The sequence below is a fragment of the Amblyomma maculatum genome, chromosome 1 (assembly GCF_055883805.1).
Source record: "Amblyomma maculatum isolate TAMU_Amacu chromosome 1, ASM5588380v1, whole genome shotgun sequence".
Taxonomy (NCBI): domain Eukaryota; kingdom Metazoa; phylum Arthropoda; class Arachnida; order Ixodida; family Ixodidae; genus Amblyomma; species Amblyomma maculatum.
Genome location: NC_139344.1, coordinates 238,479,889 through 238,497,575, shown reverse-complemented (window position 1 = coordinate 238,497,575; position 17,687 = coordinate 238,479,889). Strand labels below are relative to the sequence as shown.

General features: G+C 45.7%; 1 protein-coding gene and 1 pseudogene across 1 annotated transcript in view; one reads left to right on the top strand and one right to left on the bottom strand.

The window, feature by feature from the left end:
• LOC146205999 (vesicle-fusing ATPase 1-like) overlaps nucleotides 1–17,687 on the bottom strand; it is a 67,324-nt gene that overhangs the window by 41,472 nt on the left and 8,165 nt on the right. The window contains exons 4-5 of the mRNA XM_084590637.1: nucleotides 17,531–17,627; nucleotides 9,455–9,573 (exon numbers count right to left, since the gene is read on the bottom strand). Coding sequence (XP_084446763.1) covers nucleotides 9,455–9,573; nucleotides 17,531–17,627 — 216 coding nt within the window. The remainder of the gene's footprint in view (nucleotides 1–9,454; nucleotides 9,574–17,530; nucleotides 17,628–17,687) is intronic.
• On the top strand, nucleotides 4,906–6,347 carry LOC146206000 (uncharacterized; annotated as a pseudogene).

The window sequence follows — 17,687 nt, the reverse complement described above, 5'->3', positions numbered from 1 at the left end:
ACAGCGGAACTGAAGAAGCTATGGAATGTGTCGCGCAATTCAGATATTCAAGACTATTTGCCTCATCAAGGGATTGAATGGAAATTCATTGTGGAAAAGGCAGCTTGGTGGGGAGGCTTTTGGGAGCGGATGGTGCGATCTGTAAAAACCGCACTAAAGAAAGTGCTTGGATGTAGCTACGTGAACTTTGAAGAGCTCTGCACCATTCTGGAGGATATAGAAGCTGTGATTAACACGCGACCCCTAACCGTGGTTCCCTCTGATGCAGGAGAACCGGAGCCACAGACGCCGGCACACTTTCTAGTTGGTAGGCGCCTGACCGCCTTACCAACCTGCAGTGGAGGACATCCCACAGCTGCCAACACTAGCGAGCTCACTCGTCGTTGGAAATACCAACAGCGCCTGACTGTAAACCTGTGGAAACGATGGAGAGCCGAATACCTGCGTTTACTGAGGTTCTACCATCATTCCATACCTACAGCCTCAAGTAACCTACAAGTTAATGACCTAGTGCTGCTTCATGACAATTTTCACTCTCGACAGACTTGGAAGACTGGTCGCATTACGGAAGTGTTTCCTGGGCGAGATGGAAGAACGCGCTCCTGCATGATCCGTTTGCCAGGTGGCACTACAGTAAGACGCCCAATTAAACTTTTGTACCCGTTGGAAGCCAGAAATTAATGAGCTAGCGCTCATTCGGCGGGGAGGATGTTGAATATTCCGGGTGCCGCCTCCGCTACTGCAGTCTTCCCGGCACGACATCTGGGCCATCCCACTGACACCGGGGGTTGGACGTATAAGCACTGGAATCACCCATTCTTCCCCGCAGGGTACGGCTGTGTGCGCGTGTGTTGTGGTCGGTGGGTGGCGCGCGAAAGGGGTGCGCGTGCGCGTGCTCCCTTCAAGTAGAAGAGACACTCAGTGTTTCCGGAGCAGTGCGGTTGTGCATTGAGATGCTCTCCGACCAGTGTCATAGTGAGTGCAGTTCGGAGAATTAAAATTCATGTTGTTGTTGTTTTAAAAGTTCTCCCTAACGTCATTGAATAACGAACACATTCGATACCTAATGTCGTTTTCATCGAATGCCATTATATTTTCTCGTGTAGCAGCAAACAAATATCACTTTGAATGAACGTCATTCAATGGAAAAGGTATTAAATTTGCCGTGTGGCAGGGCTGAGCGATAACTACGTTTTCAGTGTTTTCTGCTTGTCATTGCACCTTCCATGAACACTTCTTGTTTAAACTTGGCTGCCTCCGCTGCCGGGAATATATAATACGCATTAGATTTATGAAATGCTTAGCCAGACAATTTTTAGTGTGCATTGACATTGCACAGTACACGGTTGCATTTTGCGTTTCCCCTTCACTCACACGCTGGCGGCGCGGTCAACTTCGGTCCTGATAACTCGATCTTCCTCAGTAGCCTGAGCCGCTGCAGCAGGTTATTGAACAGACATTTTCCAATATGCAGCCAGTGTTCCTGTTGGCTGGCAAGATTACGAAAACATAACATGTCGCTGCATTTGATATTCAGTCTAAAGGTTCTAGAGCTTGTTATAGGGAGCGCTGTAATTCTGCAGTTGGGCGCGAGGGTGATAGAATCCCGCTATAACGAAATTCACGGTGCACGAAAAAAAATTCGTTCTCGCGGAACTTCGTTATCGCAAAAATTTGACGTGAAACGCAGAAAGAATTGCCCAAGCAGCAGCAAAGGCGTTTAATGCCAAAAATCTGTAAGCTTGGTTTGCTTACGCTTCACGGCGAGCAACGCCGTCACACGATTTTCGCACTCGGTCAGCAAACCCATTGCAACATCGTCGTCTCGGACAGCAACGAAATTCCTGATGACATCAAAAGCGTCCATCACCTGTACGGCGGTTGCCGCAGCCGGCGCTTCCTGTACGTCGTCGTCTTCTTCATCGGAAGAGTCCTTATCATTCCGGGCAGCTTTTATGATCTGCTCATCACTCACATCTTCGTGAACAACAACACAAGCGTCAGCGCCGATGTATTCGTCGAGCTCGAGATTAGGCGGCACGGTTCCTATTTCTCCCAGCGTTTTCCAGGCGGCCGCGATCCCCGGAGCCGGTGACGCCTCTTCGTCGTCGTCTGTAACGCCTGGTGTTAGGCCAGCAGAGTGTACGGGTCGACCTTCGGCAAATCCGGCGTGCCTGAAACAGTTCACAATTACTGAGCGCCCCAGTGTGCTCCAGGCAGCAGACATAATCTGCAGTGCCACGTACAAGTCCACCTTCGTGTCTCGGCCGGTTTCAGTGTTAAAAAGCAGCCGCTGAATTAACCTCCCGCGGTAAGCGCGCTTCAGGCTAAGAATCACGCCCTGATCGAGAGGCTGTAAGACAGACGTGCAATTGGGAGGGAAAAACCTCAGCTCCGTGTTAGTGAGCTTGACTTCGTCGGAGTGATGCGCTGAACAATTGTCCAAAAGCAAGCAAACTTTACGGCCCTGCCGCTTCATGTCGCGGTCGAATGCCATCATCCACTCGGTGAAAATAGCGCGGGTCATCCATGACTTGTTGTTCGCCTTGTACTGCACAGGTAGGCTACGAGTTCCCTTAAAACAGCGCGGCTTGGCACTTTTGCCTATGACTAACGGCGGACGCTTGTCCGAGCCATCCATGTTTGTGCAAAGCAGCACTGTGATGCGTTTTTTGCTGTGTTTGCCGCCGTGACAGCGCTGCCCCTTGAAGTCGAGCGTCCTAGCCGGCAACATCTCGTAGAATAGCCCGGTCTCGTCGGCGTTGTAAATGTCTGCAGGCGCGAAGTTGCTTAAAATTCCGGCCATGTTACTCGCCTTCCAAGCAGCTGCTCCGTCCACGTCTGCTGACATTGACTCGCCGCACAACACTTTTCCAACGATGTTATGGCGGGCCTTGAAACGGTTTAGCCAGCCAATGCTGGCTTTAAAATCATCAATGCCAAGTAGGCATGCATAGTTCAAGGCTTTCTGCTGGACGATGCTTCCGGACAGGGGGACGTTGCTGGCTCGTGCTTCCACAAACCACGCATGCACTGCTTTGTCCAACTCTTCATGGAGGGGCCGCGTCACCTTTTTGTGCTTCGAGGATGTGCCTGTGGCGGTATTCGTTGTGGCGGGATTCAACTGTACAAATGAAATGAAGATGATACTACAATATAAAATAGGATGTAAAATTTAAATCTAATATGCTCTTGGCTAACCTGTGATGCAGCTTTTCAGATATTGCCTCTGCTGATATCTCACACCCCCATGAAATTATCTAAGCGATCTGCCTTTTTGACGATGGAATAGGTGAACTCCATCCTGCACAGGCAGTGTTAAAGCGCAAGCATGAAAAATCTTAACTATTGCTACAAGAGCCCAATATGCGCTATTTTTCTGATGCTCAGAATGCTGGTTTGCAAGCTCGCTGGCTTTTCCTGCGGTAGCACCGGCATGAAACTGCTCGCAGTTTCGACGACGCTGACTACTTTGCTGTAGCAATTTATTGCATGTAAACGAAGCAAGCGTGTACCATTAAGCAAAGAAAGAGCATTGGTTCATAGGTCAAGGAATGAACGAATTAGCGTGGCGTTGTAATGAAAGCGGGCCACTCTAAATGAGCTCCACTTCTTACATAACCTTGTCGACGCCAGTCTGCAGGAGACACTTGATGCATATGGAGGCGATGTAGTTTCAGACGGCCGTGATATCAAACACATGTCCACTATTATAAAGGGCTATCCCCTTGTGCACACTGCCGCCGCGGAAGTTCCCGCGAGACGCGCACAAAGGCAGATCGTACATGCGTACTATGGCCACGCTTGCCGCATGAAGCCCGCCTCGGGTTCCGATGGCCGCCGCTACGCGGCTTTCAGTGGCGCCCCTATAGGCGCTGCGCATGGCGTATAACCCCCGGCGCGATCCCGGCTGTGACAGCACCCCTTTTGCCGCCGCCGCGTGGGGAGTTAAGCTCGATCCCATCGTTCTCAGTTGCAAAATACCTCGTTTCCAAACGCTTAACATATCTGTTTCAGCTATGGCCTAACACGTAGCCCAATCTACCTGTGAGCGGATGTTATCGGGCTTCTAATTCGATGATGTCGCTTTTTCACTCAGGCTTCTCTGCACGCTGTAGAGCTTCTTCCGTGAGAGTGCTTGGACCATCAGCTCATACGTACTGCATACGGCTTATACAACGACAGTGTTGTCGGTTCATGGCCAATGAAGTCTGACAAAAAAATGTGCCCTGGGACCTGTGTCTGCTAACAGCTATTATTCGGAAGACACTTCAAAAGAGGCGAGTGTTTCGCACCATGAAGAACTATCCGAGGCGAATGTTTTGCACTGACTAGTCAGAGACACAAGAAGAAAATTGAAAGTGGACGAAATTTTCGCAGTGTAGTGGATCTCGATGTTGCGGCTCTCAGAAAAGTCCTTCTTCCCGAAGAAAGAGACGTAATCTGTCAGAACTGCTACCGCCGCTACAAGGAAGACATAGATAACATGCAAAGAGACGGAATGGAAGTAGGCGAAGAATTCCGCCCAGAGCAGGAAATTGTGGAAAAGCCAGTGTCGGTCTTTCTTCCGAAATTTCACCCTTTAAACCACCGAGCACTGTGAAGAAGCGTCTTATACTTTCCTATGCAAAGCGAAAGCAGCGAGAGGTGACAAGAGTGGTGGTAAGGGAAATCGGATCAGAGATACAGGCAGCATATAATGTCCCCGGGACTTCTGTTGTACCAGTAGATGAGTGTGTGAATTGTAGTAGCTGGGAAAGCAACCTTCGTGCTGCCTACAACCGACGTTCATCATTTCAAGAACGTTGCCAGCTGCTGACACTACTACCATCCGCCCTGACTGTGAAAGATGTACAGGTCATAGTACCTGAGGCAACAAGGTACATAATTCAAAAAGCGAGGAAGATGGCAGACCAGGAAGGCATGTGGTCTACTTTTGAGAGATTCACTAGGTGTAAGCTACAGCAGGATGACATAACCGCGGTTTTAGAATATTACACCACGGATGAACTCGATTGCTCCAGACAAAGTCCCGACAAAAAAGATGTGCGAATTCAGAAGAACGGGCAGAAAGAATGGGTAGTAAAACGTTTCATGACGCGGTCATTGAGAGAATTTTACCGCCTGTGCAAGATAGCTCACCCCACCTCCAATGCTGGACTCAAAATTCATATCCTTGCGTCCTAAATGGGTGAAGTGTGCTCCGCAGTGGCAAGTGTGTGTTCGTGCGTGTTGCGCGAACTATCAGTTGTGCCTCGTAAATTCCCTCTCTCCAGAAGATGTACAGAGTCTCTGCGTATGCCAGGAACCTACTACATCTTGCTTCCTCAAAAATCGTGACCGGTGGCCTCAAGATGAAATTTTCACTTTCGGAAAATTTGGCATCAGCGATGAGGATGAGGTGCTTATAGCTGGATGAGGTGCTTATAGCTAACTGGGCCTCTGGCGAACTTGTTAAGAAAACCCAATGCCTCATCGTTCATGAGAGGATTTCAAAGGATGTCAAATAAATGGATTCCTCACAACCATGTTCGATGTGTACAAGCAAAAGCTATACACGAAGAAAAGCGTGGCTGCGAGAAAGGGAAAATTGTTTTGAATTTTGATTTTGCCGAGAACTGGACAGTTGTGCTTCCCAACGCAGTACAAGCGTACCATTGGCAAAAAAAGCAAGTTACCGTTTTTACATGGGTTGCCCCGTCAGAAAATCAAACTACGCTGTTATTTCCGACGACATGTCCCATGCACATGCACATGCATGCTTGGCTCTGGCGAAGATCAAAGCCCACCTTGAGGACAACGCACCAGTCTATACCAAAGTAACCTACGTAAGCGATGGAGCTCCTGCTCACTTCCAAGAATAAATTTCGGTTTCATAAGCTACAACACAATGAATGCCTAGAGATAAAATGGATGTTTTCAGCCACTGGTTATGGCAAGAAGGCTTGCGACGGCGTCGGTGGATTAGCTAAACATCGAGCAACGCACCACAACTTGAGAAAGCCTGCGAATGAGGCCATACAAACGGCATGCAGCTTCATAGACACACTTCAAGGAACGCTTAAGAACGTCTATATTCTAGAGCTTGCACAAAGTGAGCTCACAGATTTCCATGAAAAGAAGAAGGCAGAATGGAAAGTAGCAAGGAAAGTGCCTGGAGTCCAGAAGCTTCAGATGAGGAAGTATGTGCAGTCGACTGAAGGCAACAGTTTTTATGTGGCCCCCACTGCAGATGCAGATTGGAAGAGACTGCAATCTGGTTTGTGGTTTTGCACTGGACAATATTTGATGCAAATACCGATGTCAATGACTGCTATTTTTTTTTTTGTCTTACAGGATTTTTCTGAATTAGAATCTACACACAAAGTGACATCATATCTGTAACTTGCCTCGCCAGTTAAACCCTTTTTGAATTTTGAAAATATAATGTTCCCCTCAGAAGAAATTTTCTACTGTGGCAGTGCCCTGCAGAACCACAGCACCCCGAGTTATATGAGGTGTACAGGGAACGCCACCGTTAATAAAAAAAGGGCTTGTAGAAAAACAGACGGCTTTTGAGGTAGAATGATGCCGCAAAACGTCACCTACTCCTTCAATGTTAAGTTGGGGGCATGGGAGCTCTGTGATCGGGGAATCTTTTAACACAGCTGCTGGGTTCACTCTAACAATTATTTTTTCAGCATAAGAGTGGAAAAGGTAGGTACTGATGTTTATTGCAAGAGGGGAAGATAGACACTTGCGAGAGGTAGAGGATTGCTTCCAGTTCCGTCGTCGCGCACACTGCCATATGAGTGAGCAGTCACCGACAGCGCTGAAGATATCAGATTTCGCTAACCGTGGGTAGCGCTTATGGCCATCGCCGTAGTAGCTATCTCAGACACGGCCACCTTGTATGTGCGAAGGAGACAGGAAGCTGGAGCGGTCGTGCATCGGTTAGAACGCATAGCAAACAAAAACGCTATATTTAACACTTTTGGCGAGATCCCCCTAGATTCCTGTTATTTGCGCAGATTCAAAAAAGATTTTAAAACTGCAGTTATTCTCTATCAATAAATAATCTATTGCATAGCAAAACGCCGTATACAATGTAGAACTTGCACAGTGCGGACACGTTTGCGACGTTAAGCAGTTCTTAAGAAATTATGCCAAAAAGCGAATTTGCTCCAATTGTAACACACTGTAATCGCAAAAAATAAACCAGGGGGTTGATGAGGACTTTGTAAACTGTTCGAAAGGCAATCTGCTTTCATTTCCATTGCGCTGAATTTATTTACCTTTTCGCAGTTAAGCTTTCCAAGGGTATAACCACGAAATTCCCAGGAATTCAATGATGAGCTTGAGTTTGTATTTATTTTTATAATTTCAAAAAATATAATGCAACACTTTTTCAGCGCCCTATAATTACGAGGCATGTGGGATTATTCTGACAAATTAAAAAAAAAATCGAAGAGGATGTTTTCTTTAAAATTCAAATCAAATTTGCTCGTTTTTTGACGTTTTTGAAACTCAGCAGATTTTGAAGCGCCATGGAAAACAATTTTACAGTCTTACAACTGCATTTTTGCTTGAAACAGAGAATATAACTTCCATATTGCAGGCAAAAAGTTTCAGCGGAAAAATTTAAGAGCATCATGCCAGAATAAAGGGCTGAAACTGACTTTCAGGAAGCGCACTGCTCCTGAATCAAAGTTCGCAATTTTTTAATAAAATACATATTCAATCAAAATGCTTTCTTTTTAGTGTTTTTATTAGTAAAAGTTGCGTAAACTTATTCGCTAAAAAAATAATTCACGAGAAATGTTTAGTGTGTATGCAACCGGGCTCCTAACTTGCAACTTTTTGAAATGGCAAATATACATTTTTTTCTGAGAAATCTACTGCATATCTTGCAAAACTAAGGTTCATTCCTTTGTGTCGAGACATTTGCCCACCACATAAAAATTTCATTGAAAACAAAAAATGGTAATGGGACCTCAATTTTCGTTCTTATCTGAACACACCCTTTAAAGGTGCTTCTGTAATATGAACTTGTGATAAACAAATCTCCTCGTCTCTTCAAATTCATCTTAAAGGGAATTCAGTGTAATAGGACATATAGGACATCCTCCAAAGCTTAAAACCTCTGGCGGGTGCAGTAAGTGCCCAACTATACTACTCAAAAGCTGACTCTTGGTCCCAAAGGCTTCTGAGTAACCATGTACATTGCAGAGTTTATGGCAGTGTAACCGACACCCCAAAAAATAATGCCAAGGGATGGGTCACGCGTGTTAAACTCGGTTAAATTACTGAGCTCATAACACAAACTGCAGATCCCTACAAACGAGTTGGACATTGACACTGTGCAAACCCTACATACATCACATCAACTCGGAACACAATGAACTAAGGCTAGAGTACAGCGTTACTATAGGAAACCTTGCTGTACGAAACCTGCAACCGTCAGGCAACCCCACCAGTGTGCAGACATCCACGCTACCAACAGAGCTGTCACCAATCATGCAGGCGCTCCATCAGGTCTTCACCATCATAGCTCTTCTTTCCATCGTTACTTTGGATCATGCTTGCAATGTTACCACTTTCCTCAATACTGCACCACAAGTGCGTTTGTTTGGGATGTTCTGCTTTCACTAGGTAGCACCCGGGAACAGCACAAGCTACTTGCGATGTCACGGATCCTACATTGCATTTCAAGCCAGTCAATGACCTCAACAAGTATTTCTGGCTATGACTGCAGCAGAAAGGACACTGCTTGCTGGAGGACAAGTATGCGTTCTTGTTTCTTGTTCCACTTCTTGTTTGGTTTGGTTTATGAGGTTTATAGTCCCAAAGTGACTCAGACAATGAGGGATACAGTAGTAGAGGGCTCTGGAAATTTTGACCACCTGGGATCCTTTAGCGTGCACTGATATGGCACAGTACAGGGGCAGCTTGCTTTTCACCTCCATCGAAAAGCAGCGGCCGCAGCCTGAATTTGATCCAGTGACCTTGGGTTCAGCAGCCGAGCTCCATAACCACTGAACCACCGTGGCGACATGGACCTCTTCTTATAGACTGCCAAGAATGTTGTACTACTTACACACTATCCCACAAAAAGAAATCAGACCAGTGGAGAACGTGGACAGCATGGCACCCATGCGCTCCACTATTCCAATTCCTCACAGCGCAGCACTTGTACCATGGTGGTAACAAAAACACATTTGAGTCATTCAATATTGTACCAGGGATGACTTTAGTGTGCTTTTTTTCACTACCTAGGTGCAGGCGTGGGGAGAAGAAATTCAAACAATGGACCGGGTAGATGCAGCGTTGTCTTTTTATCGTCCCTGCACGTAACCTGGGTGGCGGCTTCCACTCATGCTCGCAATATTTAAACCAATAAATGTGGTTATGCTCCCCCCCCCCCCCCCCCCCCAAATAAAGGAATCAGTACTAGACATCTCTATTCAGTACTTACTTTTTCTTCTCAAGAAAGTCAGCTTCAAGGGTGATCTTTGCAATGTACTGAGTGTTTGGATCAAACACATACGGCCGCACATCGACCATCTGACTGACTGAAAGCTCTGCCCATTTTCTCTGAAAAAGATGAGCAAAAACACCACCTGTAACACACACAATTCCTTGAAACACATGCCCCTAGAGGGTTAAAAAAAGGCAGGGGCTATTTTAGTCGACACCATACCAAGAATGCAAGCAGTTTTAAATGCACTCACATGCAATCTATTATTTTTTGAACCCTCCAATGAGGACTGATGTTGGTGTGCTTCCTAGCATATCGAAATGTAGCCTTCACATTCTGGTTACACAATTCTGCATAACTGAAGATTTTTCGGCTGAGTGTTTATTGTAACCTATGAAGGTGATATACAGAGACTTTTTACATTCTGCACATACCCGTGTAAAGTGACTGATGACATGAAAAAGTCCTAGAGTTGGGTGCGATTCCCGGAAACAGCCTTACTCCCTCAGTTGCTTGTACTAACATGACACTGCTCTGATTCTATTAATTATAAGCCTACCAAATGCCCTGTTGGCAACAGACAGTAAGTAATAAGTCTGAAGCTTTTTCAAGTCTAAGGTATCCCCATTTTATGCATTAGTAAACTGTTAGCATTCTCATGTATATTGTAAGTCTGATATCATAAAGGGCTTTAAGAACAGGGTTGCAAGTGTTTCGAGCATCATACTTCTGCCTTCACCTCCTTTGCCACATGCTCTTATAATTTGAAAAACTTTCCTCAACCTTTAGTTAAAAGCTAAATTTACCTTTTCTTTCTGCACCACCATTTTAAGAATTAGTCCCTTGACTGCTGGCTATAAGAACACAATTCCTCAACTACTTCATACAAGTCAATCCGAATTGGCTATCTTTGTCTCCCATTACATAAATATGGCTTCTAACAACGCTGGCTGCCAATTTTCTAAGTTCTGTCAGTTCCATCTCACCTTTGTGATATGATAGCAGCATGTTCTGGCATTTCTTAAGGTCCTCTGTAATGTGAGAGCTTTCTAGTGTCCTTACCTCCTATCCTACTTCAGATGCGTACTCCATTCGTTTTGATAAGGCTGCCATTTATCATCTAAGCTACGCTTGTCTGCCTTAGTTGAAGTAAAAGATCCGTTCTCGAGCAAGACACTCAGCGGCTGTTCACTTCCTTGTAACGCCAGCTTGTTTACATGCTCCTTTCTAATGACCTTCCCTTCAGCCCTTTACAGGTTTTGGCCAATTTTAGACACTACCATCCCGTAGTTCTTGCAATTCATCTTGCCTTACCCAGCACAATTCTTGCACATGATATAATGACCATTTCACTGTTGGCCTAACTGTTCATATATCCTCATTTACTGGTTGTGTTGTTTTGTGTTTTATGGTGCATAAGCAACTAAGGCTATCATGCGCCAAGCATGGGGTACATTGTTTTCTTGGTGGAGTATTCAGGTATTGTTAGGTTATCACAGCTTGTTTAAAAGCGTTGATTCTTCTAAAAAGCTTAAAACAGTGGCTATACTGACAAGTGCATTCTTGCCTAGGAGCAAGGTTGGTGAAATGGTTTATGTTCAATGCAAAACTGTCTAAAATATTTCCTTAGTTTTTCAAGTTTTCTGCATGAGAATAAAATGTGGTTTACTGTAAGCTCATGGCCACAGTGTTCACAATTTGGTTTATCTGTTTTCCTGAAAGTAAAATTGTGTGTCAGATGCGTGTTTCCGGACACCCAGACTTTGTTAAAGAAACTTAGTACTAGTGCTTTTATGGCTGATTCGGAGAGGAGGGCTAGCGTCTGATAATGAATTTCGTCCGGGCCAGCGGGAGTCCGTTTACCAGCAGAACTACTGCATGAAGCTCTTCGAGTGTAAATAGATTGTTGAAGGCCTCATTTGTACTGCTATTTGTCGGTAGTCTTGGTTTCTCTGCTGTCTTTTTGTATTTTAGGAAGGATTTTGTGTAGTGTGGTGAACTAGATATTGCAGAAAAATATTCACCCAAGATGTTTGCCTGTTCTTCTATAGTAGTTGTCTGCACACCGGGAGCTGTAAGTAGGGGGACTGTGAATGGTGAAAAGCTACCCTTTAGTTGTTGAACCTTCTGCCACATTTCTTTCGATGGAGTTGAGCTAGAAACTTTTTCGGATTTGAAATGAATAGTATATCGAGCTTTGGTTTTTGCCTTCATGATCAGATTTCTTGTGTCGGATATCTCCGAAAAATTTCCCAGGCCCTGTTTTGTTTCTTTTTTGCTGCTTTACATTCTGCCGTGTACCGAACTTCATGATATTGTTTTGCCAGTCAAGAAGATTGAGGGGTGCACTGCTGTAATAATGCAGTTTGTGATAGCTTCATTAATTTCATCTATAGTGAGCTCATCACAGGATACCCTGTGAAGGCTGGCCTTTTCTTCGAATATTGTCCAGTCAGCTAAATGTAGTTTCCAGTTTCGTGGCTTTGTTAGGATGATTTCAGGTGAAGATGTTAGGTTGATCAGTACTGGTAAATGGTCGCTTCCATATGGATTGTCTAGGACACCTGCATAAAAACAGAGGGTGAACTAAAAATAAATCTATGCAGTACATTTTCCCTGAGCTGGGGAACAATAGGTGGATTTTCCGGTGTTTAGAAGACAAGTGTTATTATACAATATAAAATCCTCAATAACTTGACCTCTAGTATCAGTTCGGTCACTACCCCAAAAACTGGAGTGTGCATAAAAATCACCTAGTAATAAATATGGCTCTGGTAGCAGGTCCAATTGATTCTCTAGTTCATGCACTGTGGCATTAAGATGTGGCTGTAAGTAGACACAGCAGAGCGTAATTGTTTTGAATGTGTGTATGATGGCCGCTACAGCTTCTAGTTTGGTTTCAAGGTCATATTCTCATGATGCTATTCCATTTTTTACAACTATAGCAATTCCACAAGAGAGTCTATCCGCCTGCTCTCAGTCACGGTGGAAAACTGTGTAGTTTTTGTGTATGTCCTTAAGTTTGGATCCTAAGTTTGTTTCTTGAAAACACAAGGCTACAGGTGAGTATGTGGCTAGTATGCCTTTTACGTCACTTATGTATAAAACGCCTGCAATTCCAGTGAATGAAAGCCATTGTGTTATATATGGTGAGTTGGGCCATGGTTAGGTTTTGTTTTCAGGCCCCTTCGATTCGGGGCTTCTCTTTTTTGTCTATCTAAGGAGCCCAGTCTTTGATATCGACAGTGTAGGACTGCCTTGATTAGTGTCCAGCGCATCTGAAGATGCGCTGGACCTGGAGGTCCGCATGCCCTGTTTATCAGGCGGTGGAGCATCGTTAGCTACTGCTACCGGGGGCACAGGTGACCCTGATCCAGGCACAGTGTGTGCGACCAGGACAGGGGCTGAAGACTGCTGTGGTGCCATTTGTAGACTGTTGTAGTGAGGTTTCTTTGCTGGAATTCGCTTCCGCGCTTCTCGATAAGTTAGATTTTCTTTGACTTTGATCGTGACAATCTCTCTTTCTTTATTCCATCATGGACATGTACGTGAGTAAGCAAAATGATTTCCCTTACAGTTGATACATAGACATGGTTGGACATCACAATTCTTCGAGTCATGTTCATGTGAAGCAAACTTCACATATGTCATTTGGCCCCGGCAGCTCCGAGAGCTGTGGCCGTACCGTTGGCATTTAAAGCAGCATCTAGAGTTTGGTATGTAGTGGCTAAGCTGGAGCTTAATGTACCTATTTCCACAGAGTCTGGCAAAATGCTGGATGAAAATGTGAGGACGATGTGTTTCGTGAGAATTTCTGTGTTGTTCCATCTGATTTTATTCCGGTGTACAAATTGGTCACATTCTGATCTTTTAGTTCTTCTAGTAGTTCTTCAGTTACATGCTTCAGGTCATTGTCGGAAATGACTCCTCGTACAGTATTCATCGAGCGATGCTCTGTCACAGTTAATAGAATTTCCCCAAAACATGTAATTTCTGATAGTTTCTCATACTGGTGGTTGTAGAGAAGTTCGAGAAGGAGATCACCGTTGGCCAGAGAGAGAGAGATAACTTTATTGTCGGGAGTAGTGTTACTGGGTCTTAATGGAAGAGCCAAGTGGCCGTTAGCCAGCTTTTTACTTTGTATCCATCTCAGATTGCTTGAGTTAAGCTCTTTGTGACGATGAAAGGGGAGATCAGTCTCGCAGTTTTTTCAGCATGTCCACTGTGTAACACGTGAAAACGTGGAAAGTTCATGGCATTTTTCTTGAAAAAGTTTATGGTCTCATCGTGCGCCCCCTTTCCGAGAGCGACCATTCAAAAGACGCAAGATAGCCATTAAAGAATGTTTGAATTTCAGCCATGGTGGCAGCCACCCACTATGGAGCCCAACAAGAGGATGTGGCAGGAACATAAGTCCTGCCAACGCCAGCCATACACCGTGACTATAACTGATTATGACAAAACTCAGGTTGGTTTGCCACACAAGGTTAACCCTAGCCGCCTGAAAGAAAGAAGAAACGAAGAAGGTAGGAGACAACAGGACAGTTATAAGGAAGATAGGAAAGTGAAAGATGGTGGGGAGGACAGGAAAAGGCGACTGCAGATTTCCCCTGGGTGGGTCAGCCCGGAGGTGCAGTCTATGACATGCGTGGGCCAAAGTGACGTGTTGCCTCCGCTGAGGGGTCTTAAAGGTCCAAACACTCGGCATGGGCCCAACCAACGGGATCCCCTTTTCCCCAGACATGGTAATGCCCTGCACAGCTAAGTGTGGGTGCTCAGGGTTTGTAGTGTCGCACAGAACGCACAAACATCTGCTTTAACAGATTCCCCCTGCGGGGCTCATTTACTGGTGATTGTGCAGTAGGTTCAAGGGTTCAAAATGTTTGTTGTTAGTGTGGTGGCCATGATTTGTTGTTACTGCCCTTCATGCCTCAAAGGGTTATTGTACTCTCGGGGGAGGGTACAATATTATTGAAATATCTCTGTAGATCTTTCCCTGTGATGACAATAACATGGGTAGAACTTGTAGTTCTGACAGGTGTTAGCATTTTCAATTGGAAAAGAAAGTCAGGCCTGAGCCGACAGCTGCACTACATAGTGTCCAAACTTTGTAGCGCCCATGGCAGTCGAGCCATGTCACCTGGAGTGGATACATTACAGTAGAACCACGCTGTTGCGTTCCCGGGTGCTGCGTTTTCCCGGCTGCTACGTCCTTGTGGTCGAGTCTCAGCATGACTCTCATAGACTTCCATGTATTAGAAACCCCGCTGTTACGTCGTAGCTTGGGACACGTTCCCGCATGATACGTTGTGAACTCGCACCCCAAGCCAACCCGAAAAACAAGCAGCGACGGCCATGTTTACTTTTTCGGCGAATTGACTTGGCCTGGCTTGGCCTAGCGTTGCTGTCGTGTCTACAGAGGGCACTAGTGACGCTTGGGCAGGCTGCGTCATCATCATCAGCAGCAGTAGTTGCGCTTTTTTTTTTGCGTCTTGCTGTCTTTCATTACTCCATGCTCCATCCTTTGTGCGGTTGGTGTGTGTGCGACTGACTTCACGATTGCCGAGCTTAGGACTCTTTCCGCGTGTATTTTCCGGCTGTGAATTCGTTCCGCGGTCATGTGCACACGCGTCCAGCGCACTCAATCGCCCACCTGGCGCGTGCCAACCGTTCAGCACGTAAATACAGCAAGATGGCATCAAGAAAGCGCAAAGCGCTATCCTTGGAGGATAAACTGAATATTCTCCGCACTGTGGATGTAAACCCAACGCGGAAGCAGGTGTGCATCGCTAAGGAACTGGGACTTACGCCATCCATTCTCAACTCTATTGTTTCGAAAAGAAACGAGATCGAAGCAAATGCCTGGTCCTTTGACATCAAAAGCAAGCAAGCCCGCGGTGTGGAACACGTGCAGCTTGACGAGACGGTGTACAAATGGTTCAAGCAAGCCAGAGCTGCAGGTGTTAATTTTGATGGCACCATTTTACGCGAAAAAGCACTGGAGATAGCAGGCAAGCTCGGGATCGTCGATTTCAGTGCGTCAAACGGCTGGATCGACCGATTTAAACGAAGGCACGGAAGTTGCTACCGAACCGTGAATGGGGAGGCCGCAAGCGTGGACGTGGCTACTGTAGGCAGCTGGAAAGAGACCGTGGCGCGCATTATTGAAGGCTACGAACCTAGGGACATTTTCAATGCCGATGAAGCGGGCGATGAAAAAGAGGCCAATGAAGCGGGCCTCTTTTTCAAAGTACAGCCCTCGAAGACGTTTAGCTTGAAAGGCGAGGCTTGCCACGGCAGAAAATGCAGCAAAGACCGTCTCACCGTTTTGTTGTGTTGCAACTCGGATGGCTCCGAGATGATGAAGCCGTGGGTCATCGGCAAATTTCGAAACCCACGTTGCCTAAAGAATATACGTTACCTGCCCTGCCACTACAAGAACAACAGCAAGGCTTGGATGACGTGCGCAATTTTTGACGAGTTCCTCGCGTACATGGACTCGAATATGGGCTGTCAGGACAGAAAAGTCGTCCTTTTTTTAGATAACTGCTCCGCGCATCCTAAGGACACTACGTCGCTGCGGAACATCAAGGTGGTTTACCTTCCGGCCAACACGACCAGCCACCTTCAACCCTTAGATGCTGGCATCATCAAAAACGTGAAGCATTTTTACAGGAAATGCATCGTGAAGCGATCCCTGGCCTCTGTGGACCGCGGGCAACAGCCAACTGGCATTACGATCCTGGATGCCATGCACTATCTGGCCACGGCATGGAGTGCTGTCACCGCCACAACGGTCAGGAATTGCTTTGCGAAGTGCTTCGGCGACGCAGACAGCGCAGCAGAACCAGGAACCGTGGACAACCCCGGAACCCCCGAGGACTGCGAACTGGACACGGCCATGGAAGCGGTTGGCGCGAACGGGATCGTGTACAACGATTACATGTCTGTGGATGATGCTGTTGCCACCTCCGAGATGATGACTATCGACCAGATCGTGGCCGAGTGTGTAGACGCGCACAACAGTGGCGACGAAGAGGAAGAGGAGGAGGAGGATGCGCCGCAGCCGGAACCGACGTTTACATCGGCTGTGGCAGCATTGGACCTTCTCAGAAAGTACTTTGCGACGATCGCGAGAGCCACATGGCACTGCAACTTTTGGAGAAGCGAGTTGTGCTCACCGGACGCAAAAAGATGTGACAGACAACGCTGCATGACTTCTTCAAGTGATAACATGACAATAAATGCATTCAGTTGCCCACTACTGTCATTTTTCAATTTGTCCTACTTCCCGGCTCTTACGTTTCCCGGCTCTTACGGTTTTTTTTTTACGGTCCCATGAAAAACGTATCAGCGGGGTTCTACTGTATATTCTTTTTTTTAAAGAATGAATGAATGAATGAATAGGACTGAGAAAAGTATACACAGCTATTTTTGTTGGCAGACACTTCAGGTGCCTCAAATTTCTTCTCTTGCAATTTCTTCTTTCACCATTTTCTGCCTGGTTCAAAACTGCTTTCTCATCATTCTTTAAAATGTTTTTTAAAAAATGACAGCCACTATGCTGACGGTGATGTTTCCATTAACTGCACCGCTACTGACAAAAAATGGTTGCTGGCACATATGACAGATACCAACAGTCTTTGCAGATGGTTTCTTTAAAGCCATCTTTCCACATTAGAGTACATAGAGTTAATAAAAAATATTCACCTCAGCTATTGTAGCAGTCATCATTGTCACTGCCTACCACCAAGGCAGCATGGCAGTCCTGTCTCCATAATGTTGAGATTTACAGGCACCAACCACAACAGAACAGAGACATTGCCAAATTGAAAAATTATCTTTTATATTATTTTACCATATATGTCAGCCCTGCAGCAGGATATTCATTCATTTGGGCACGGTGGTTTAGACTACCACAGAGAAAATACAGTCAACTAAGTCGGTAAACAGTCACCTTAAAGTCTATGCCTCATGTGGCTCTGAAAACAACCACAGTTTAAAAGCATTAAGAGAGAGCCATAATATTCTACCTTAATGAAGCTAGAAGATACAGTTAAAGCAATTACTCACCATAGGCAAACTAAAGCCCATACTTCCTGGTCTGACCTTATCTGAGGTCTTGATGGTGAACACAAACTTATGGTTTGTTGTTGTGACTTCAACATGCCTGCAGATGAAACAAAAAATGTCCATGTGTGAACATATAATGAAGGACCCAGCATAACAG